The sequence below is a fragment of the Sander lucioperca genome, chromosome 6 (genome assembly GCF_008315115.2).
Source record: "Sander lucioperca isolate FBNREF2018 chromosome 6, SLUC_FBN_1.2, whole genome shotgun sequence".
NCBI lineage: Eukaryota > Metazoa > Chordata > Actinopteri > Perciformes > Percidae > Sander > Sander lucioperca.
In genome coordinates, this window is record NC_050178.1 from 15935242 (window position 1) to 15960780 (window position 25539).

At 40.7% G+C, this 25539-nt stretch overlaps 1 protein-coding gene across 1 annotated transcript in view; it reads right to left on the reverse strand.

The window, feature by feature from the left end:
* The window catches only part of stmn3 (stathmin-like 3), a 34968-nt gene extending 11126 nt beyond the window's left edge, over positions 1-23842 (reverse strand). Inside the window, exon 1 of the mRNA XM_031277291.2 lies at positions 23589-23842. Within this exon, the coding sequence (XP_031133151.1) occupies positions 23589-23619 (31 nt within the window). The 5' untranslated portion in view covers positions 23620-23842. The remainder of the gene's footprint in view (positions 1-23588) is intronic.
* Between the last annotated feature and the right edge of the window lie 1697 nt (positions 23843-25539).

Here is a 25539-nt window from a genome sequence, read left to right on the forward strand (position 1 = left end):
AGTTCCCATTGGCTGCTGAGCAGTAAAGTTAAACCATTTCTGTAAGCCTGGGGGGGTTGCCTACCACTATTTAACATGCAAAGGATCCTGTAATTTCTTCCATTTTCTTTTCTTTGTCATTTCTTCTTTTTTGTGTAGCTTATAAAAAATGATGTTATTAACTTAAATTCAATAAATTTACTATTCAATTATAAATTATTTTCATCAAGATAACATTACCACCTTTTGCTCCACTGCTGCCTTTTTGGGGACATTCTAGCTTCAACACCATCCATCAAACTTTACAAACCAACAATAACAATAACCTGTCACACATATATTATACATAATAGTTATATGTTATTGTTGTAAAAGTTGATTACCTTCTACTAGGTGCAATGCATGCTGGTTGTGAGGATATCACAGCAGATTGTTGAGGGGGATGGTTGCGTCATCTTTACTTTTTGTTAACGTAGATCATTTAGATACAGTGTAATTAATATTTTGGCTGTACTAAATATTGTGTACAGTCAGTAGATATATATTTTTAAAACCCTAGATATTTGCAAACCGGAAAACTACAGCTGTGGTGATGATTTGTACCCAGGCCCATGACGCGACTGTAGGGAACTGTAGTTTAAAAAATATAATAGTGTTTTTCATAGAAAGGGAAGTTGTAAATACTGAATTAATACTAATTTATGGAGTTTAATATAATGGTAAATACATTTGTGTAATTCGATTTTAAATATCTAATTGTTTAATGGTTGAAAATGAATATTAACTATATATTGCACATATGTGACAGTACCTCATAAGCTATTTTCACCTATTTAACGATTAGATTTTCAAAATTTGATGACACCAGTGTGTTCACCAACCCGAAAAACAGTGTGTATCCAGAATTCTACACTGCCAACCTTTACTTATAATATATATAATATAAAATATACCAAGGTATTTTTCAAACTACAACTCCCATTAGAGACCCGCCATATAACATGTTACAATGCTAGTATACTTTATAAGAACTCTTTCAGGGTGGGTGAGTGGACTCGTTTGCCGCCTGGTTTTGCGCCGTCAGTCGTGGATAGGCGTCATTCCATTTCAGATTGCTGCCGGCCGCCGGCCGAGCAATCTGAATCATACAGGCCTACAATAGCCTACATAATACAAATACATGAAACTGTATTTTTATGATTATCTTTATTGTATAAACCCTCAGATCCAATGTGTAACCAAACCAAAAATATTACGTAGAATACATTGTTTTTTTTCTTTTCTTTTGGAATTAAGATGATATGCTGTTTCCCATGCCCAAGACATTGCCTCAACTTTCTACCTGATGGCTGCAAAAGGATGGATGAGATTGACCTGCTACATAGGGCTGCAAATCTTAGCACACACACACACAGGTCCTGAGGCAAGGCTGAATCTAGTCTTTGGGATGCAGAGATCCACAAGTACTATCTCTTGATACAAAAATATTCTTTATTAACCACATATGCAGCACCTTAAAAAATTATAATATTTATAATAAATCTCCACTTTAGTAAAGAAAAGCATTATGACAAAGCTTGTATAAAAACAACTGGTGTCTTCACTGAATAAATGTAGTCTTTTTGCACTGTGAAGAGGAAAAATTCAGATATTCACACACTTTGTGATCAATGACAGGTTGTTTCTTCACCCTAAATATATTTGGGATTCACAACTCAATTACAGTAAGCTGCTTTATTTTAGGGGTTTAGTGAAGGCGGGTAATTTTTGACCAGGAGGGAAAGGGTTGTATGCACAAAAGGGAAGACAACACCAGGGTTAACAAGCAATTAAGCTGCCCGCAACATATTTGCACCTGTTGCACTTCAGTCAAGCCGTTTTTGTTTTTTTTATTGTGTGTGGCTTAATGTGATGACGTATAATGTAGGTATCTTGAGGCTCTGGAAAATTATCTAAAAGGCCGCACTAAGGAAGCCCTGCTACTCAGTACATTTATTTGCTACTTCTTCTTCATTGGAGATTTCTTCCTACAATGTAAAGGAACATCGATGGGTTGTGCTTTTGAGCTGGAATATACTAATTTATATGTTTTTGTTTTTACAGTTAAGTTTTTAACACTAATAGAAACATGTTCCTTCTTAAATTCCTCAAACGGCTTACATATGATATATTTTGCATTTTCCAAGTGACTAGCAATCATATAAGGGGCAGGTACAGCTTCTATTGGAATTCCTCACAGTATATTCAGTATTTAAAAACCACATTTCCCAGGAAGTGGATGTGTTGTGTGTGTTGTTACTGCCAGTGATTGGAATGTGATTGATTGGTTATTTCTGCCTGCCTATCCAATGTTGAGATGCATGCTCTGATAAAGGTCTGTCAGATCGAAAATCTCAAAATCAAAATCACGTGAAATGAACGCGTAAACAATGCTTTGTCTACACGTTGTCTACACGTTGTCTACACGTTTACGCGTTGTTTACGTGTTGTCAATGTGTTGTTAACGTGTTGTCAACGTGTTGTTAATGTTTTGTCTACATGTTGTCTACGTGTGAAAAATCAACGTGTTGTTTCCGTGTTGTTTACATGTTGTTAACGTGTTGTTTACATGTGAGAAATCACGTGTATTTGAACAGTTTGGCTTTCAATATTGGACATGTATACAGCGGATTCGGGATATGCGTCTCAATCAGGGTTTTTACCGCAGTTTATGCCCAGTTTACGGCCTCTCTTGCCTGTTTCTGGCTTATGGTCAGCTCTGTGCGTTGCTATGGTTACTGTTCACAAACCAACCAGCCAACAGTTTGCAAGGCTGTAGACCCGATAAGAAGGAGAAACACAGCTACTTTTAAACATTATCAAAGACTTGGATATCAAGTCTACGCCGACCTTTTCAAGAAGCTGGTTGAAGGAATGAAAGAGGGAGGCTGTGTTTGCACGGTCCAACAAGTCCTCCACCGCTGGTAAACTTTAAAAAAAATCTTATTTTTCACGGCTACATGTAAACGGGAATATTAGTTGAATATTCAGTTTCATTAGCCATGTAAACAGCTTAGTCTTTTTCGGAATAAGGGCTAAAACCGGAATATTATGTGCATGTAAACTTAGTCAGTGTTTGTTCCATTCAAAGTGGGAAGTCTGGTAGTCATACATCTGACATCATCACACATGCCTTTGGGGATTTAAATAGTAAAATTATAGCAACTTCTTTCCCCTGCTATTTGAGGCCACTTACAAAGTAACAGCAGCCAAGTACAAAGCAGTGGAACAATCCTTTTTTATGCCTGGAAGCTTTTATAGCGTGACTGAAACTGCAGCACATTACAGGGCATTTCAGGAAAAGTTGTTATTTTTGGGATAGTTCTGAATTATTCACATGTACTTCAAAATCACTTTCTGGCTGCACAACCTTCTGGGATTATTCTGTGGTGCTTGCTGCTGGCACCAGTATTCAATATGGGATCATGAGGAAAGAATTAGGGATGTCCAGAGCCGATCACGTGGTTTCAGACTCAATCGGAATCGGACGTTACCTCCCGTATTCTCATTATTTTTTAACACATCTATAGTTATGCGGTGGCACAGAGTTAGACCCTTTTGACTCCACACAGAAATAGCAACGCGTGCGGCATGACATGACTTTGTTGCAGAGACGCTATTGGTTAAATGCCGGCAAAGTAGAACACGGAAGCAGCTTGAAGCGGAAAGCGCGAGTATGTCTGCGGTCGTAAAATAAGGTGAATTAAATAAAAAATAAGGAACATCCTGGATCTGTTTTTTCGCTCTTCTTTATTCTTTTTTTATATATTATAGAAGTATCGGATCGGGACTCGGTATCGGTAGATACTCAAAATCAAATGACTCGGACTCGGACTCAAGGGCAAAAAAACCTGATCGGGACATCCCTTGAAAGAATAATACCTGTATAGAATCATTCAAATTTCATTCTGCTCCAAACAACCCATCTGATGAAATAAATAATCTTATTACTGCACAGATTCAGATGCTGTTTGCATAGAGCTCATTTTATGTTCACATCCAAATACTGTATTTACATTTTGTCATATCCCCTTTTGACATAAGAGAATCTGATGGGTGATCCAATTGATTAAAAACATTAATTATTAGAATATCTTGCCCTTGAAAGCTGCCTTAATTATAACATAACACAGGTTGTTCATGAACCATTGGTACATACAGTATAGCTACAAAAAGCGACAGGAAAGTAAACTTTTGTTAGCTAAACTCAACTGCAACGGCCGCTAAAACAACCTTAACCTCATGGTGCTCCATGCCTGGCTACCAGTGACAGCTAAACCGAACTGTCATGAGACTGTCACGTGACCAGCCAGCGGTCACCATCATTTTGTAGGATATCATACAAATTGTTGTGCACAACTTTAACACAGCTAACCGCCTTAAAAGGCAGGGTCTGTCTAATAAGTATAGCAACACCCCTACTTCTAATTGTAAATGAAGAAAAAAATGCTTTCTAAATATTCTCTGTTGTAACTTCAAAAGTTCTATGCCATCAAGATAGGTTTCTTCCACCAGTGCAATATCTATTTTTTTCTTCTTCCAGAAGGTAGAACTTTTCTGCGTTTTATGGGGTTATGAATCCGTGGTATATTCAAAGTACAGACCTGAATCTTATTTACCATTACAACTGTTAATGTAGATACAGGACTGAAAATATCATGACACAATCTATTTAAGAGACAGAAAAATACAGGAAAAAAGCTGTGTTACAACATAACAACCAAAACAAAATCTAACTTTTAATACAGGAATCTCTGTGCGTGCATGTTTTTGTGTGTGTTTGTACATTTGTGCGACAGTTGTCGTGCCAAAAAGTGATCATCCGTCAAAAACTGATTGCTGTCTACCCTACAGGCAAATAATGAAATTAATTCTCACAAACACGCCCGGAAGAACGTCCAGACTGACGGCAGCAGTCAAATAAATGAATGTTGTTTTGCTTTTACAGCATTCTGGGATGGGAGGAAAACATGCTCTGTTTTATTGGCATTTCTTTAAACCAATCACAATCGTCATGGGCGGCGCTAAGCTCCGCACGAAGCCGCTGCAAAATATCCCTGGGAAGGAACTTGTTTTGGTGGAACGTGTATGTTCAAAAGTTGTTTTAGTCGTGCAATAGAAAACTCAGATTGGACAGATAGTGCATTCATTTATATAGGTACAAGTATATCAAAAAAATTAATGAGAAGAGCCTGAACAATGTTAGAAAAGAAAGTGCAATCAGTGTAGCATCTAAGATAAAGTTCATCAGGTGTAGACTGTACAGCCAGCTGACACAACACCTTAAAGCATGTGTTTATTCTTGCTCTCCAAGGAACAGTGCATTAACTCATTAAAAGTACAACATGTTCCCGTGGAGTCAAGGGCTGTGGCACAGGCAACAAATCTCACTGTGAATGACGTGTGTCATTCAACAGGAAGACATCATCAGAGGCAACAGCCACGGTTATGGCATCAAGTCCGACCTGTTTGGGAAGAAAGGCTTCAAAAGCTTTTTGCATACAGCACCAACAGGAAATTATCCTGTCTTGGTATCAGAGCAGAAGACTTCTCAGGCATCTAACTTCAGCAAGCCACTAGCTATGTTTCCATCCACACATTTTTATCTGAATTAAGTGATATCGAATGAAAAATGCCTTATGGAAACGATTGAATCATCGATTGAATTTCATGAATATCGACTCAAAGGAAATACGTTCGGTCTCATCGGATTATATCTTGATCGATATACGGCTTATGCGATAAACGCTGATGGAAATTAAGTTTTAGGTCATTTTATGGTTGCAACCTGCCACAAAACAAAGAAGAAGAGGTTTTAGTTCATTTCCGCCCAGTATTTCCGCTCTGTTTGCTCACATGGCGGGTGTCAACAAAGACAGATGTAAGTGGACGAACAAGGAGACGCACTACCAGGAGTGTCGACACAAATGTCCCTTATGATGCAACGATCATCTACCACAGCCTGTAGTACGATTGATGGCCAGCCCTTTCTATTGACAAAATCCCTGTAGCCTTCAGCAGGGGGTCTAAGTGAGTCCCGTCTATTGTGCCAGACACCTGTGGCACAAGGTGCGCTCTGGAGTTACGCAGTGAGATATCATGCGCCTCATTCACTCCAGGTAGGTATATATACCTTCGCATCATCCTCGTTCGTATGGCATTGCACACGGCGTAAACACACCGGTGCACGGTGGTTTTGCTGACTCCAAACGTTTCGCCTACCACTCTATACTCTGTGCATGTAGCCTGTTTGTAGAGTGCAATGGCGATATGCTTCTCGGTTGGAACCGGAGGGCGATAGCTTGCGACATCTGGGGAAAGGGACGGGCCAAATAAATTACACAACATCCGAAAATGCTTCAACCAAAGGGTTTACTCTGAATCACGATCTCCCAGAACAGTTTGGAGCGCTGTCGTTCCCACACCACAGGCCGCCTCCGTTGTCGTCGGGCATTTACGTGAATCTGCATCTGCATCATCATAGCAATGTGTTAATAGTGTCGTTGTTTTCTTATTATAGCTTGATATGTCGCTATCAGCTGGCACATAAGCACTATTACAACTTGTGCAATATTGATCATTTGTTGGTAGATACCAACACAATCCATTTTGTCTAGCAAACTTTGTTCGCAAAAGTTTGCTTGAATGTTGTGCGATTCAGTGCAAAAATGAATGGAAACACCTTAAGATGTCTAAAATCAATTCGATATACCAATTTGATCGCAAAACAGCATGTGACGTCGTTACACACAGGTTTTTATTCGCTTTAAAGCCGTTGGATGGAAACACACTTTCACCAGCTTTATTCGCATGAGTTTTTTTACCGAACTTTAGATAATTCGATTGACAATTGGATGGAAACTTAGCTTCTGTTAAATGTATTTGAACCAACAGACAAGCATTGAAGCACTGAATAAAGCAGCTTCACGTTCAAAATCAGTTTGTCTAACGCTGTTCGGCTCATCAGCAAGCAGGGCAGCTGCTAACATTTGCCCAGCTTGTTTCCCCGATAGTTAAGATCCAAACGTCCAATATAGTGTTAAATGTGGCTTAAAACTGGATAAAAAGTCAATCTATGACAGCTTCTGGCAGACAAGCACAACACTGACGCATGCTAGAACTGTCAGTCTTACTCTATAATACCATTCAAATTCCATTTCCATCCATGAGTGAGTGAGTGATAGATTCCTGAAGTGGAGAGTGTTTTTATGATGTGAGTGAAGTAATGCTTTCATGTATTATTCTGTATATATTTTATGAACTTTTGTAAGTATAACATCACCCTGTCCAGGGACTGTGGGTGGAAATTAGCATTTTTTGCTATAACCTGGCACATGACATCTCTTCTTTTTTAGACTAATGTTTTTGTGCATTGTACCTGATCAAATAAAGAAATAAACATAAACATTTGTTATTTTTTTTAATATTCAAATAATATTTGAATATTTAATGCTCATATGCAGCCTGTTATAAATATGTACTACACATTGTCAATGCCACAATAAGCATGTGGTTGTTGTTACACATTCTGTCCACTAGAGGGACTTCCAACATCAGCCTGGCCTTGAAGGGGATCTACGTCATGGCCAACAGGTTCTCACTCCCATCTCATAAAATACGAACACTTGGTTAGGTGCCTTTGTTGTTCTTATTGACGCTAAAAGTCTCCTTTAGCGTCATATAATGTGCTTTAACTAAACGCGCTTGGTCGGGACTATTGGCGTCCCTTTTGACGCAGTTATGTTAAGGAAAAGGTCGTGGGTGGGCTTACGTTTCCGTGACACGCGGGAAGAACGGGACGGTTGGGTTTAGGAAAAGGTCGTGGGTGTGCTTACGCTTCCGTGACACACGGGAATAACGGGACGGTTAAAGAACAAAGCGAATTATTACCATTAGCAGGTTTCTCACAACTTCTCACACATATCTACTAAAAATATGTAAATACTATGTTTTAACATTTATTTAAAAAATGAAACATCACAAATTAAACCAAGCAGAAAAGTTCCAACTAATTTGTTATCTTATTGTGTTTTATTTATAACAAGTCAAAAACTAAGCTAATCTGTGTGTTTGATGATTTTGATTGACAGTGACCAAAGTCAGACACCAAAATGTCAACAGATTTTGGATTCAAATATTGTCAAATCCTGAGGGTGCATGGGAGGATGTGACAACACCTTTTTTTCTAACTGACCCCGCTCACTTCAAACCAGTGGGAAGAGCACAGAGAAAAAAAGAAACTGCGTCAGTAGGATCCCATCACTCTTAGTAAGAAACTGCCTGAGCAAATCAGTTCATCAGCCTTCTCGTGCATGAACGATGAAAGGGTTTACATAAGCACTTATTTTAGGAATATTTAAGCAACCTGTCCACTAAACATGCAAAGTTTATGAATGATAAACACTTCATATTAAACTGTAGCCTAAGTGTAAAAAAAATGTCCCTCTCTGCACCATGGCTACAAAACAATATGTGTGTGTGTGTGTGTGTGTGTGTGTGTGTGTGTGTGTGTGTGTGTGTGTGTGTGTGTGTGTGTGTGTGTGTGTGTGTGTGTGTGTGTGTGTGTGTGTGCCTTGCTGATAAACCTGAAATAAAAGCCAGTCATGCTCCCAATGGGTGTTGCCAGGGTGACATCATTGAAGTGTAAGTGATTGGTCTACCTCTCAACCCTGAGCAAAACACGGTCAGGGATTTTTTCAATATGTGGTCCGGGTCCAACCCTGCAAGTCACAAAGAGGATTCCAGAGGGACTCCAAAAAAATTATGTGTTTAATTTAATTCTGATTTAATCAAATGGAAATGAGCTCCATGACAAAAATAAGTATGACTGTTATTATCTTCATCGCACACACTATCACAGTTGAAACTGTTTACTCATAAACTCTCAGAACTAAAGCTTCCTGTGTGGTTCAATGGGTGTCAGTCTGAAGGTCTGTGACATTACATTTTTAAATTAGAGACATAGTAACATCCATTATACATTACACATACAGTCAGTTGCCAGTTTATTAGGTGCACATAGTAGTCCTACAATTTATTCTACCTTCATAAAGGTTATAATGTTCAGTTGTGTTGAAACTGTTTTAGAGAGGTGATGATTCAACTGTGGGGTCATTTTGGAGGCTGCAGTTGGTGCTGGTGAACTGTATTACATTGTACCGACAGCTGTTTCTGTCATGTTGTCCACCTCATCTACATCAATGAGGGTATAGGCTAGATAACAGAAACACCTGTCTGTATAATGCAAGACAGTAACTGACAACCCAGGCCCAAAGTTTATTTGCACCACATTTGATGTGGAAACACGCCCTCTGCTGTTTAGAAAGGCAAATGCCGATTGGTTGGAACAGTTCATTGACTTACTGTATATTGTTCAACTCAACTTAATTTATATAGCACCTTTCATGCAAACATGCAGCCTAGAGTGCTTCACAAAGCAAAATAAAAACAACTCAGACAAAAAAACTATGAACAATAAATAAAATTAAGGAACTACAAGAATAAGACAATACAATGTTAACAATTAATAAATAAAAGCAGTAAAAAGTAAAATTAAATAAAACAAAAAAAATATTTAAAAAAAACTATAACTAAAAATTATATAAAAGGTTTTGGCCTTTAACAGGCAAAGTACAATATGCAAGGCTTATTGTACAAATTATTTTACAAATGCATTTATTTCATAACAGTAGAGAAACTCATGTTCAATTTCAGTGGGAAAAGTGTTGTTGGTCTCCCATTTTTGCCAGTGCATCAAAGTCTGGGGTTAGTTTTGTTGTGGTAATTCTCAGGATGGATCTGAGGTGCTGGTCCGTTAACTTGGATCTGTGACGGGTTTTGTTGATGTTCATGACGCTGAACGTCTGCTCACACAAGTAGGTCGAGCCAAACAACGCCAGCATCTTCTGTGCCGTCCTCCGGAGGTTTGGAAACGTGGCTTTGTTGAGTGAGCATAAAAGTTATTCAGTGTAAGAGAGTTAAACTTCTCCGTGAGTCAGACTGAAGATCGATCAGTTCCAGTTGCAGGTCCTGTGGTGCTGTTTCAGGGTCATGTGACAGGGGACAGGACTAGAGGATGGATACCCGAACCAAGCCCGCTGGGACCCGGCGGTACCCGACGGGACGGGCTGGGCCGGGTTCGGACAGATATTTAGAAATGATGTTCGGGTTCGGTCACATCAGCGCGATAAGGCATTGAAATTTAAAACAGCTTATTATGTGGGTGCGCGCCTGTGTTAACGTGCGCTTGTTGCCCCGTGTGCGCTGATGCGCTCATCTGTTGACATTTCCGAATGCCTTCCTACAGTTGCTTAATAAAAGCGGGCTCTCCACACAAACAAACGTACATGTATCATTAGTATGAGAAAAAAATGAGATTTTACCTGTGTCGGGCTCGGGTCAGGCTCGGACATAAATATCTTAATGCCTGTCGGACGCGGGCCGGGCTCGGACAGAAAAATGTGGCCCGATCCGCACTCTAGACAGGACACCAGCTGAAGTGACTTGTAAATTTTTTCAAAATCAGAGAACCGACGGCTGAATTCTCTGTGCAGGTTGTCCTGTGATTTGCTGTTTCAGGTGGCCTCTTTCTGTGTGGCTAGAGTGGGGAAATGCGCGAAAGATTTGTTTGAAATTTGTCTGGAGAATAAAGTAAGCTTGGATTTGAAGGCTCTCACATTTGTGTATATGTTGTACACCAACCCAGTCTCACGGCAGTTCGTGTAAATGTCACGTTATTTGAATCTATTGATTCGTGTTCACGGGGACGTTTTTCTCGTTTTTTACGTGTAAATGTCACGTTATTTTCTCGGGGAAAGGACGCCGGGAGACGGCTGGGAAACGGCCGAAAATGACGCTCCATAAGCCGGGAGGCGGCCCGCTGGGGACGCGCCACAATAAACGCCGGGAGACGGCCGCGGGGGACGGGGGACGCGCCACAATAACACACGGGACAAAACGGCACGCGATCCCCGGGAAACAAAGCCCCACACGCGGGACAAAAGACGCCATCCCCGGGGAACAATGCGCCATTATCCCCGGGAAACAAAGCGCCACACGCCGGACGCGATCCCCGCTCGCCCAGGTGAAAGTCCTGTGTTGTTTGACCCATCCACCACCCTGATCAACCTCCCTACGCCGATTTACGGCTTTTTATATTACTCCCTAACATTTTCGTGCTGTGGACACGAAATATGCTTCCCATTAAAATACATTACTTCACATTTTCGTGCTGGCCACAACAAAAAAAAACGAGAAAAACGTCCCCGTGAACACGAATCAATAGATTCAAATAACATGACATTTACACGAACTGCCGTGAGACCGGGCTGCGTACACAAACTGATCTTTCCCCTGTAGCTTCACGTTCAGCTCATTCATGTGGAAAAATATGTCCACAGCAAACGCAAAGCCAGTTACATTATATGTCATTTAGCTGATGCTTTTATCCAAGCGACTTACAATTGCTATTTATAGCAGAGGTCGTACGCCTCTGGAGCAACTAGGGGTTAAGTGTCTTGCTCAGGTACACATTGGTTGATGTATCACAGTGGGAATTGAAGCCAGGTCTCCCACACCAAAGGAATGTATCATATCCCCTGCGCCATCACCACCCCAGCTCTTGTCACTCAACTCAGGAAATTTGTCAGATTTCCCCACTAACTCCAAAAATGCGCTAATCTCCTCTTTGAGCTCCCACACTCTTTGCAACAATTTGCCCAAACTTAACCAGCGTGGTAAATTAAGCCCTGGTGATCCGCATCGGTTTCCTGCAGGAACGTAATGAACTGACGGTGCTGGAGTACCCTTGCTCGTATAAAGTTCACAAGTTTTACTACTGGATTCACCACATGATTAAGCTGCAATACAGACTTACCTAGAGATTCCCGATGAATGATCCAATGAAGGAAAATAACATCCTGGTCAGGGTTTTCCTCTTTCACTTTATCCTGAATTCTTTTCAGCAGCCCGACGTGTTTTCCAGTTAAATTTGGCGATCCATCCGTGGTGACATTGGCAAGTTTACTCCAAGGTAGCTTCATTCTCTCGATGATAGCAGACACCCTGTCATATAAGTCCTCTCCCCGCATCTTTCCTTTCAGGGACTCCATGGTTAAAAGCTCCTCCATTATCACAAAACCTTCGCTAATCCCTTGAATAAAAATTAGGAGCTGAGCAGTGTCTTTTACTCATTACTTTCATCCAGTGCTAATGAATATAACGTAAAGGACTCTGCCTTTTTGTTTAACTCGCTGGCAATATCTTCATCAATTAGTTCCACACGGCGAGTCACTGTCCTTCGTGATGAATTGATCTTTTCAAACTTGCCTTTGCTCTCCGGACATAATAGACCTGCTGTCTCTATCATGCAGTCTTTCAAAAACTCGCCTTCTGAGAAAGGCTTGCTAGCCTTTGCTAATTTAAATGCTAGCAGAAAACTTGCCTTGGTACTGGACTCTTGAATTGCAGTTTGTCGGTAAAATTATTTTTGCTGAGTCTGTAAATTAGCCAACAACCTCTTAGCAGTAGCCGCCCGTTCTTGCGTTGACTGCTTACGTTGACTGGGGGGGATTTACCCTATTATACTTTATCGACAGGAATTGATAGGTCAAACAGCAAACAGCCAGCCATGGACAATGGTTAAAGACAAGTTGCTCAGGCTACCGAAGAATATCATAATTCCTCTGTTCAATTAGGCCTAAAACATCGAGAGTCACGCAGACCTTTAACAACCCAGCCACAACACATTAGGAATAGCACGCCTTACCTTAACACAGAATCGGCCACAGAGTCCTGGGTTCAGCTTCCTTTGCTGTTTGTCCAGAAATCCAAAAAGTGGATGGGCGATGACCTGCCTTAATCCAAGATGTGATAAAGGAAATTGGGTCGAAACTCTCCAATGGGGGTCCATTAATGTCCAGAAAAAGGAGCGATGAGAGGCTGTTTTCACGCAACTTATTGTGGGTCTTTGACGGCAGAAAATCCCCTCTCACACTCAGCTGAAGTAGGAAGGTATGTTCTAATCGCTGTACAAATCTTTTCCAGCTTTCTGCCTGCTGTCTTGTAACTTCCAGTCGCAAAACTCCTCGACCACCTCTCTGGCTGGTTCTCCAAGCATTTTAGCAAGTGCACGTACAGTACTTAGTTTTCTCCATACAGGATCAAAGCATTCCGATCCTGTGGCCAATAGCGCTTGTCCAGGGGTTTTAGCATTTGTAGGAGGTCTGATTCTGGCATTTGTCTTGTGAGATTGTCGATCACAGATTGATAAAGCTGATTTCGGTTCATCTTACCTGTGTCCTCAACTAGTTGAACATCTTTAAACAGCCCCTGGGACGTGCGCTGTTCGGCCTTCTGTGTGGATTTCCCTCCACTCGCTTTCATTGCTTTCAGTATATCAATAGTCTGCAGAATGTGGCAATTGTCAATTTATTCAAAATCAGAGAACCGACGGCTGAATTCTCTGTGCAGGTTGTCCAGTGATTTGCTGTACTTCTTCGTGTTTCAGGTGGCCTCTTTCTGTGTGACTAGAGTGGGGAAATGCGCGAAAGATTTGTTTGACGTGCGCTGTTCGGCCTTCTGTGTGGATTTCCCTCCACTCGCTTTCATTGCTTTCAGTATATCAATAGTCTGCAGAATGTGGCAACTGGCATCAACTAGAGTGATATCTTTTTGCTGACTTTTCAGTGACAGGCCCTGCAACTCACAGAGTATGTCTTTCACGCAAGCCAAATCAAGTGAAAACCCTGAGTTTGTGATGTGTTTGTATAGCGCCAGGAATTTCTTCCTCTCTGTGTCATTGCGAGAAGTGGCGCGCTAAAGCAGGGTAGTTATTCCAGACAGCCTTTACAGTATTGAAACTACTCACCACCCATCTGATGGTGAATATCTGTCCAATTCTCAAAATCTGCATATTTAGATCTGCAGCTGCTTCCTCAAACAATCTCATATTATTTGCAGACTTGCAGACAGTACAGAGAATACAGCTTGGCAATGAAAAACTCGAAAAGATTACAACCAGCAACCACTTTCAAAGAATCATGGACAGCCAATTCAAGGCGATCGGCCAAGCAATGTATGGACTGGATGTTTGGAGAGTCACGCTTAAGCCTTGCAATGCAATGACTCCAGTGTTTTTACCACTGAGAATTGAAGCCCCATCTGTGGCGATGCTGATGAGGTGTTTCCCCAAAAACTCATTATCTAATCCCACTGTACGAAGGCACTGTCTTAACCTGTTGTAAATAGACTCTGCATCTGTGCCCTGCGTCAGCTCTACAATGTCTAAAAAAACATTTTCTATATCTCCTTTGCCACTCACATCACATCTTACATAAACAATGAGATAGGCACGACCATGTACTGTGCTTTCGTCAATGCTGATGCTAATCTTTGAATTGAGCTCTCGAATATTGGAAACAAACTTCTTCCTCATTTGCTGTGCAATAATTATAATCTCAGTGCAGGAGTGATCTGATTTATATGCAGTTACCAGCTTTGTGCCATTAAGCTCCTGAAGCTTCATTAAAGGGGTGAGCTTTCTGTAAGACAGCCTTTCCTTAGCAACCATATAGGCGGACCTGAATGATGTTGCGGTCTCCTCCATTAATTTGGAATTCACCTCAATTACTTTATTTGGCAGAATCTCCTTTTGCTTAATCAATGCCACTCCAATGGCCCTCTTGTGTGCAATGCTGTCCCTATGTTTATATATATATTTTCGCAACTTGTTCTGAGCAGTGCTGCTTCCCCATTGATCCACTCCTCAGATAATTGCGTGCCAGGTACCTTTTCAGACAGAAGAAGGGTTTTTGCGTCCCTACAAGCAATGCACCCCAAGCTTCCATCCTTAACAAACAGCCATGTATATTGGCTCTTCCAGTCTCTCCAGGCTGTTCCAGTTTAACGGGAGAGAGGAGCAAGAGGGGTTAGGATCTTGACCGGCCTCTGACGCGCTGTTACCACCACCATCTTCAGCCAGAGAGGACATTATTTCTTCAGCTTGTTCTTGTGTTGACACCCCGGCGGGAGGTGTGCTAACAGGGCTTGCAGCAGGTAAATTGGTCGTGCTACACAATTTCTTAATAAAACCAAAATGAATTAAACTGCCTTGTTTTCTTTTTGCCATGGCTATATGAGGCTAACAGCAGAATAGATTTCAAGGACTGCGCCGATTAATGGCCTCCAACGTTTATATTTTTTCTACGAATCTTTGAGTTAACATGTACTAAACTTAATAAGATAATAAGAATTTGCACCACAGCGCAGCCAAGCTTTGATGCTCATGACAAGAATAGCATGTATAATTATCTTTATTTTAGTGAATTAGGTTTAAATTGCCATCATGCATGAATGAATGATATTTTTGCAATTTTACACATTAAATCCACGATGATCACATTGCACAAACTGAAATTGCACATCAAAATGACACATTGTCAATATTTTTAGAGACCCCCAAAATTTCACAAATCACATTTTCAGGGGAGCCCATGTCTTATTAAGGGGAGCTGAGCTCCCCCTAGCTCCCCCATAGTTCGAACCGTGATAGTTAGCATGCTTCGTTGCAAAGTGATGGCTGATGATGTATTCTTTAAAAACTGCAACAGTTTCCTGGCATATCAGACATACAGCTGTTGATGGGACATCAGTGAAAAAATATTTTGCTGTCCACTCCTTCTTAAACACTCAGCACTCACTGTCCACTTTTCTTTTCTTTGGTCCGCTCATTCTGCTCAATGTGCAATGTGACAAAGTGAAGTTGAGGGTAATGCAGCATTCATGTGCGTTTGGAAACATTGGTGAAACAAGTTCCGCGGCAATTGCAGGGAAGATTAAAAAGGGCCGTACATGGCCCGCGGGCTGTAGATTGCCCATGCCTGGTCTAGACCTACTCTATCTGTAAAGTGTCCTGAGATAACTCCTGTTGTGATTTGATGCTATAAATAAAATTGAATTGAATTAAGTTGTGATTTGACGCTATAAATAAAATTGAATTGAATTAAAAAATAATGAAGTGAGTTGCTAAGATGCTTTCCAACTGAGAGATACTTTTGTTGAGAGAACATGTGAGTTTTCCACATGCAGGCCAAATTTAGTCATGAATGATGTAGTCTGGATCAACGGAAGTACATTTCCAGGATAATTGCCTGACATCCGGCGCGTGATGTCTCTCGCCTTCCACTCTCTGTGTGTTGCTTTTCCCAAGCTCTGTTTGCTTCAGGAAACAACAAACTTTGAGCTAGCATGCTACACGCTGAAAATGGCAAGTTTTGAAGATTTTGATGGTGCAACAAGGACTGTGGACGAAATACACACGGAGATACACTGGTTAGAGCAAATGAGGTTTAATCATGTATCCAGCTAATTTAAATAGCTCACGTTATTGTGTGAACAGTTGATTTAATTTAATATTGTATGTGGCGTTTTCTTGTGCGGGGTGCAAATGTTCCACCCAAACAAGTTCCTTCCAGAGACTATTTTGCAGAGCCACTGTCGCTGCTGTCGAGCTTAGCGTCGCCCAAGACGATTCTGATTGGTTTGAAGAAATACAAACAACCGAGAGCGTTTTTTTCTCCTATCCCAGAATGTGTGTGTGGTGTAGCCAGACCTTACTCTGCAGTGCTGTAGAGCTAGTTAGTGACACTGTTTCTTCGGTCTCCTTCTAAAAACAGGTCGATAGTTTAATGTCCCATGCTGACATGACAGGACGAGGAAGAGCATTCACCACAAGGTTATTTATTATTTAGATGCTCATCAGGATGGACATGTTTTCTCTCAGTGTCCCAACCATGTGGTTCATTACGCAATCCCTCTGTCCCAGCCACACAGCATCATGACACAGAAGAAGACTTTCTTCTTCATAGAAACACTTCCATATGAAATAATGTCTCCAAATCTGCTGCAGTCAGCAGCCTATTCCTTTCCGCCCACAGAGTAATTGTCTGGGTGAAACAGCCACAGCACTAAATACTGTTATATTATTATTTTATACAAGCTTTGCACCCGCCTTCGAACAGCTAAAGACTTTTGCCTTCCGATGTGGTTGAATTGTCTGGTATAGCCTAGTCTATATCTACGACATTCCACTTCCAGGATTGCTCCGTTGCCGCCGGAAATTCCGCCGGATTTCACTCTTTTAGGCCAGATGTCCGGTACCTTCTGCTTTTTTGTGTTGGAATTGTAAACTCCGGTGGGTTTATGAGGACTATGGTTAACTGCTCCTCAGATCTCTGCAAGGTAAATCCAGACAGCTAGCTAGACTATCTGTCCAATCTTGAGTTTTCTCACACACGACTAAAACAACTTTTGAATGTACACGTTCCACCAAAACAAGTTCCTTCCTGAGGCTATTTTGCAGCGGCACCGTGGCTCTGCCCAGTGCTTAGCGCCACCCAAGACGATTGTGATGTGTTTAAAGAAATGGCAGTAAAGAAGAGTACGTTTTTCTCCCATCCCGGAATGCTGTGTGGACTAGCCAGACCTTCCTCCGCAGTGCTGTGGAGGAAGGTCTTGCAAAGCGATACTTGGTATAGCCCGGCCCTTACAACAATGACAACAGTGGTAAAACAACACTAATGTTGGTAATATAATAAGAATTGTTATTATTAATTAATTTGGCCCAGACAGGCACTTCAGCCAGAGGGCAAAGGGGCAGCAAGGTGAGCCACATCAGCCTCTATGTGTACAGATCTCTGTTTTAAGTCCATGCAGCACTGAAAGCACCAGACAAACATACATGATGCACCCATTTATTCTTCTCCTTATCTCCTATTCTTCTTAAGGAAATATATTAAAGACAGCTATGTAATATTTGAATATGGTAAGTGTTCACACTCCCCCAGTGTATGGTGCACAGTGAGTGCTCAGAGGAGTATTTGGATCTATGAAGCACTATAGATCATTTCATAAGTCTAAAGTAGGGCAAAGTGACTGTTAGCTAAGCTCCACTGGAGATTTAACACCACGGTCAGCTCTGTTTCTCTTCTGAATCCTCAAAATGGCTGACTTGTGCACCACAAGGTAGTATTATAGCATGGTAGTAACCAAATGTGTTCATTAGTCATGTTCAGACTCCTCGCTGTGAGCTGCAGACATAACACGACATGCCTGTCTCTTCCTTTTTTGTTCTTCATAACAACTAGCTTCCTGCTGTGCTTTTCTGCAGAGGCTGAACAGCCACTGTGTGTGTGTGTGTGTGTGTGTGTGTGTGTGTGCATCAGAGAGGTGTGTACACAAAGGGAGACATCGGTGAGACAAGGAACAGGGCGGTGACTCGCTCACAGAGCCAGAGAGCATGCAGTGGTTGATACATTATTCACGAATTTGGTGCAAAAAATTAGACTCCAAATTCAACGAAAACAATCTTGTACCTGGTGCACCAACATCTTTAAAACTACTTCACTATAGCACACAATATGGCCAATATGAGGAATGAAAAGGAATTATGAAAACTTCTTTGAGCTGGACGATGTTCTGCACTGACGAGGATCTCGTCGGACTCATGAAGATCATGAAAAGGCTAAAAAGGATTAGAGATTGGTTGTGCAATCAAGAAGATGATTGAGTCTGGAGATATAATGATGAAGGATGGTGCATGGAGGAAGTAATGGAAATTAGTATTGAACTGGCTCCTCTGACTGGGCATGACCCCCATTGACCTCAAATATCAAATACAACGAAGCACGTTAGGCAATGAACCAGGACACAAACTATAACTGAATAACCTCACTTGTGAATATGGGACAATCATTTTAAAGGCTGACATTGGTAATATTACTAGGGGTAGAAGTTGCTTCATGATTGATCCTGATTGAAGTTTACAAAATAAGGAAATAAAGAAATTGGCCTGTGACTATAGACTGTATAATATTAATGGACAAAGCCTCCGGTTCGGTGAAGTGCCACAAATGCGGAAGTGCCTTAAACCTGGATTCTATCTGAATTCCAGCAGGGGGCGACGCGTGCGGTTGCAAAAAGGAGGTCGGTTTCTGTAGATATCTATGAGAAAGTGACCCACTTCTCACTTGATTTATTACCTCAGTAAGCATTTTCATAATGAGTTTAGTCTCAATCGCTAGTTTTAAGTCTTCTGCAATACAGAATGATGTTCATTTTTTTAATTAATGTTGTTGATTTTAAAAACGGCGATAAAGCAGGGGGGGTTTTAGGGCATGGCTATAATGTGATTGCCAGTGAAAGTGTGTAACGTAACATAGAGTGTAAGGGCTCCTCCCTCACTCCTCCATCTCGTCTACAATCGTCATATCCGCAACCAGGATGGCTGCGCCTGTAACGGCAAACTCGATGACTCATAGCAGATCTCCACAAACCAATGGGTGACGTCACACATGCTCTGTCCATTAATATTATACAGTCTATGGGTTCAACACACCTCAAAGTTAAAAACAACAAATATCATAAGCATCTTGTCAGACTTAAGATCTTCCTGCTCGCCAATGAGAAGTTGGAAAAACTTCTGTGACCATTTTAAAGCCTCCAGATAATAGTGAGCCCACTATTATCTGGAGGCTTTAAAATGGTCACAGAAGTGCAAGCAAACAATCAGTATGTTGATACACAATACTGGACACTCCCTTACTGAGCGCATCAATAGAAGATATACAGTACATATAGATAATATAATAAATGGATATATAATGTCCTATACAAATGCATGCACATGTAAATCAATCTAACAATCAAACAACTCAAATTTGTTTATTGTTCATAATAATATATATATAATAATATAACCAAAAAATAATATAACCAAAAAATAATTTTTAGTTTTACTTACGGATCCATGATACTTTCTGATGGAGAATGTTTGCTATGTCTTTTACATTTAGTTAAACTTGTTCATGTTTCTTGCACTGAGCCGTGCAACACTGCGGACTCCTCATTGCAATGATTGGCTACAGAAGAGAAGAAGTCCGTTCTTGGAGCCGCTTTTAACCGCTGCGCTAACCGCTTTGATCAGGGGGTGGGACTGTTACTACTCGATGCGAGTCGAGTGTCAGCCATCTTGAAGCTAAGCTAACAACAGGCTCTCTCTTTTCAATTCAATTCAATTCAATTCAATTTTATTTATAGTATCAAATCATAACAAGAGTTATCTCAAGACACTTTACAGGTAGAGTAGGTCTAGACCACACTCTGTAGTTTACGAACTACAGCAGCAAACTTGCTATTATGTGCATTCAAACTACTGCACATGTGTGGCCTACCACCGGGATACATTGGTACAGATCGCAGAATATGCAGGAAACTTTATTACAGACGGAATACTCGACACACTATGCGAGCTTCGCCTGCTACGGAGACCAGCACCTCAGCCTGCGGTGTCGCTTGATGCCTCTAGCCGGGAAAGGGGACATCGAAAGCGATGTGCGAGAAAGTGGAAACGCGGAACAAGGGCAGGAGTAAGAGCTAGCCGGAAAGCTAATGCTAGTCGGCCACCTGTCCCATCCATCCTGCTTGCAAGTGTCCCATTGTCTAATGAGTGCGCTCATTAGACAACAAACTGGACTACATCCAACTTCAACGAAACTCCCAACGCAAGTTCAGAGACTGCTGTGTTTTTGTTTTTGTGGAAACATGGCTGAACAACAGTGTACCGGACTCTGCTATCCAGCTAACAGGCCTGCTAGCCTTCCGAGCAGATAGATGCTCTGTCGGGTAAGACTTGTGGAGGTGGGCTGTGTTAATACGGACTGGTGCAGAAATGGGGTGCTTGTTAAACGCCGTGTTTACATCCCACCAAGCGCCAATGCTACCAATGCGTTAGGGACTGTTCATTATTTATTTCAGGGGCCACCGGAGGAGTTTTGGGACATTTAGTCTAAATAGACCTGACCTTCCCCAGCAATACATTTTGGATGACCCTCAAAAATGATATGGAAAAAAAGGATGATACTCCCCAACAATTTATTTCTACCTTCTGTACTGGTTTGTGCTTGGCAAAGACATTGTTTTTTTACAGCCATGACACCTCTGCATAAACCTCTGCATTCTCATCTTACGCATCACACTCCTCTATTATGGTGTGGTGGCCATTTCAGTAGATTTACTCACTAACATTGTTGTGGAAACACAATAAGCATGGACACTAAATGCACACTTCCTGCATTACTGCAAATACTAACTTACTCATCTAGTAAACTAGTATTCACATGACATAAAACCATAAAACATTGAGACCATTCAGCAAAGCACACTGGGTAATTCAACACTGGTTGCTATGGACTCGTCACTAAGCTTCCTCAGTCATTGTATATTTTAGCATATAGGTAAAGCTGTCAAAGCTGAACATGATCCAAAACTCCATTTCTCAGACGAGCGTCAATTTGGGAGCTTGCATGCTACCACTCCTTCCTTCTCAAATGCCCTGAAAAGGCTGTTGTTTATATATATATATATATATATATATATATATATATATATATATATATATATATATATATATATATATACCATCTGCTAGCGATAGGGGCTGAGACTGAGAGAGCTACATGGATAAATATGCACCAAACAAGACACTTTGAAATGTTGCTGTTCTCATGCATACAAAAGTTGGGTGACCTTCCCCCCTAGACAAAAAAAAAATGGATGACCCTCCCCTCAACAAAGAATAAAAAGACATGACCCTCCCCTATTTTCCTCCGATGGTCCATTCCATAAATACCGAACGGTCCCTTAGCTGAACTTTACGGAGCCTATAATGTGTGTGCACTAAATGTAGTCTGTTTCATATGTCGTTTTTATATATTTTAAATGTGTAACACCACTTGAGCCACGGTGAAACGTTGTTTCGTGTATATGGTTGAAATGACAATAAAACACACTTGACTTGACTGCCTCTTTGTAACCAATTTCACTGTCTATGTCTGTATCCGGTAGGCGTGGCTTGGGAGTGGCCTCGTAGGGAAGCGAAGCAAGTGCATTCTGGGAGTTGTTGTCTTTCATCCACATGAGCCAAAAATACATTTTCTGGCTTTTCTCGGTCTAGAAGGCACCAACTTCTAAACAAATTTCACATTTCTAGGGCTGTCCTCGAATAAAGAAATTCTTAGTCGACTAACACTTATATGATTTTGTCGATTAATCGATTAGTTGATGTAATCGACAGAGCTGTGCTCTTTGAGAGGTGATTAAGACTAGAAAAGCACAATATAAATGTAGTTAATGAACCATCTGTAAAACTGAGTTTCTCCACAATTTAAATCTTGTGCTTACCAGAAATGTGCTCATAAGTTTCTTGGAAATGAGTAATTAAGCATGAATAAGCATAAAAAATGACTCATCAACTAAAGAAATCTTAGTCGACTAAGACCAAAACGACCGATTAGTCGACTAATCGACTAAGAGGTGGCAGCCCTACACATTTCTATTACATAAATGACCCAATTTAATACATATTCATCTTTCCAGCGGAAAGATGAATATCTTTAAAAGGGTGATATTTTAATGTTGTGTTCACAACTTGTTTCTGCCTCCCCCTCATGGCCTTATTGCTGTTATTGTATTTGTCAGCACTGTGGAGATGGAATGTGGTTGTATGCACAACATTCCCAAAGTCCGTTGCAATCCAATTTATAATTGAAGAGTTATGGCCTGGTAAATGCATCATGCCACACCTTAAAAAGTATAGTAATCATTACAGACAAACAGAAAGAAATACCCCAAAACAAACTCATGTTCTGTCAGGATCATCTAAATATGGTATGTATTGGTGAAGATCAGATGGAATATGTGCCAAAAGAAGCAAAAGATGTGTTTAAAATCCAAAATGGCGGAAAAAATGTATAAGCGTAATGGGCGTGGCCTATATCAGTGGAATCAGCATCATCCAATGAACACACTGTTCAAAGAGTTTGATACGCCTCACCATTCATAAGGCTGTAGCCAAAAGGTAAAACACGTAATAACTCACCATATGATAGCGCTATTGCTACCATGTTTTAATACGTTAAACATTCCCAGATGGGGCAGCTGTCCATAAAGTATGAATACTTGTACGGTGGCACTTGTAGTTGTTGAGATTTCAGTATTTAAACATTACTCCCATAGACTGCTTTTATAAATTAAAATATTTTACCAAATGATATAATATCACTGAAACGTGCTGCATAAAGTCACTAGAATGGTACTGATAAAAATGCTCGGTGCATCGCCAGTCTCAGTGTGAATCTGTGTTTAGTTTTTTGTGTTTTCGATCTTTATCAGCAAGCTGGCGGTCAGTCAGCTGTGGTTGCATACTACTGGAGAGGAATGATAGATAACCTGCTGTTTCTGGAAGAATCTGACTGCGCCTACATGTCCGTATGAGACTATGGGAGGGTCCATTATCTACATCAGAGCCCCAGTACAATGAGAAAAGAAAACCCAAGTTGCCATGACAATTACACAGATACATAGACCCGCTCGGCTCTCTGCATTATCAAATAGACTTACAGAAATAAATAGACAGAACATCCCCCTCCCCCCTCGTCCCCTCCACCTGCCACACCCACATAATATCCACACAATTTCAACTAACCATCGAGCTGATGTGGAGCACGTCCTCTTACCTGATACTGTGCTGGCCATTGTTGCTGACATGACAGTCGAGAAAGAGGAGAGAGTCGGAGGATGCTGCTGGAGGGAGGAGAGGAGAGAATGTGAAGGATTCAGAGAGGGAGGATCAAGAAGGAGGAGGAGGAGGGGGTGAGAGAGAGAGAGAGAGAGAGAGAGAGAGAGAGAGAGAGAGAGCGCAGATGGGCTTGTGTCTGTAACCTATATGGTGCAGTGCACAAGTCTATGTGAACAATGGGCAGCCAGTGGGATGTGTGTGTGTGTGTGTGTGTGTGTGTGTGTGTTTGTGACAGTCAAACTTTTATGAAGGCAACTTAATAGGCAAATGAATACTCAAAATTGTCCTAACTTTGGCTGTGTATATACAGTATAGCCACTACAATATACTGTATTAGTGTGTGATTTGTGACACCACAGAGGAAGAGTAAAACATTTGTAGATTCCTCTACGCAATATCTTTATTTTTATATTTAATGCACCATGTTGACAATGGTGAAAAATGAATAATGTAGTACAAACTGAGAAAACATTGGAGTCTAAAGAGTAATACACATAATGTATTGTTTATTTCAGTAAAAGGCTGTTATGTGAGCATAAATAATATCTGCTGTTTTTTCATGTCCTATTTTAAATTCCATAACTGTTTTAGTCACACTATGTATACTGTATATCTCAGTAAGTAGCTACAGTGATGTTTTTCCAAATGCAATGACCCAAAAGACAACAAGCTGCCTCAGGGCGATTCTAGGATCAGACCTTTAGGTGGGCTCAGCTCCTAATTAGAATGTGACACGGATACAGTGCCTTGCAAAAGTGTTAACCTGACCTGGCAAACTGATTTAGCAGGGGGGGGGGCCCTGCTAAATCAGTATTTTCATTAGCCGATAATCTCTGAGCTAGCTATTGAACAACGTCAACTTTTTTTGACACTATTAACACTATGATGGAACTAAACCTGACACCTTATAAGTCACAGTAATAATGACCAATTTGACACAATGTTCTAACATTCACCAATTTTAGTTGCATACGTTTCAATTTGGGTTCTTTCTGCACCATGAAATTACCAACTTCTTCTCCGGTGAATACCAATGTTAAACTTTACTACCATCTCCTGCTCAGCCAAAGGCGGGAGTCTGGCACAACCACCTCCGATTGGCCAACACTACATTTCTGTTAACCCTTTCCTTGACTGGGTTACAGGTGCATAGCATTGGCGACAGACACACAGGATATTAACCTGTTTCAAACCCTTTGAACCTGTAATTGTTTGTCCTCTGTCACTAACAGACAAGTTCGCAAACTCTAACTTGAAGCTCTGAAATTGAACTTGAGCCCCCCTAAAAAGGGTCTAAAATCGCAATTGTGCTGACTGTTGAAAGGACATTTTGTGCCAAATTTGCTAGATAAAGGATCGTAGCTATGGAGACAAAATTTTAAAACAAAAAGTCTTAAAATATATTTAATATTACTGTGAATCAATAAGGCGTTAGCTCATTTTTATAAAATATGTCCTCCTGTTTCTTTTCACAGAATTCAATGCAGGTCATTTTATTTCATTGAAGGTTTTTTTTTTTTTTTTTTATTTCCGAATGTTTTTTTACAACACAGGTTTTTCCGATGACTTATTTCTGGATGTCACAAATATTTGTCTTGATTGAAGATTTGTATGGGTGTCTTTCATCATGCTTCTTCACATTAACTAAAGTCACATTCCAGCCTGCACTCTCACCCTGCTCTCATCTGTTTAATTGGACCAGTCACTACTCAAATTATCTTTAACATACTGTAAAGTCATGGGGATTGTAAGAGAAAGTGCACTTGTCTTTATGTGTAGCTATGTCTGTTATTGTAATGCCTTTCTTTTGTTGTTTTAAATTGTCTTTACTCCTTTTGTGAGTTTTAAGTGTGTGTGTGCTGGTTTTGTGATGGACTATGTAACATTAG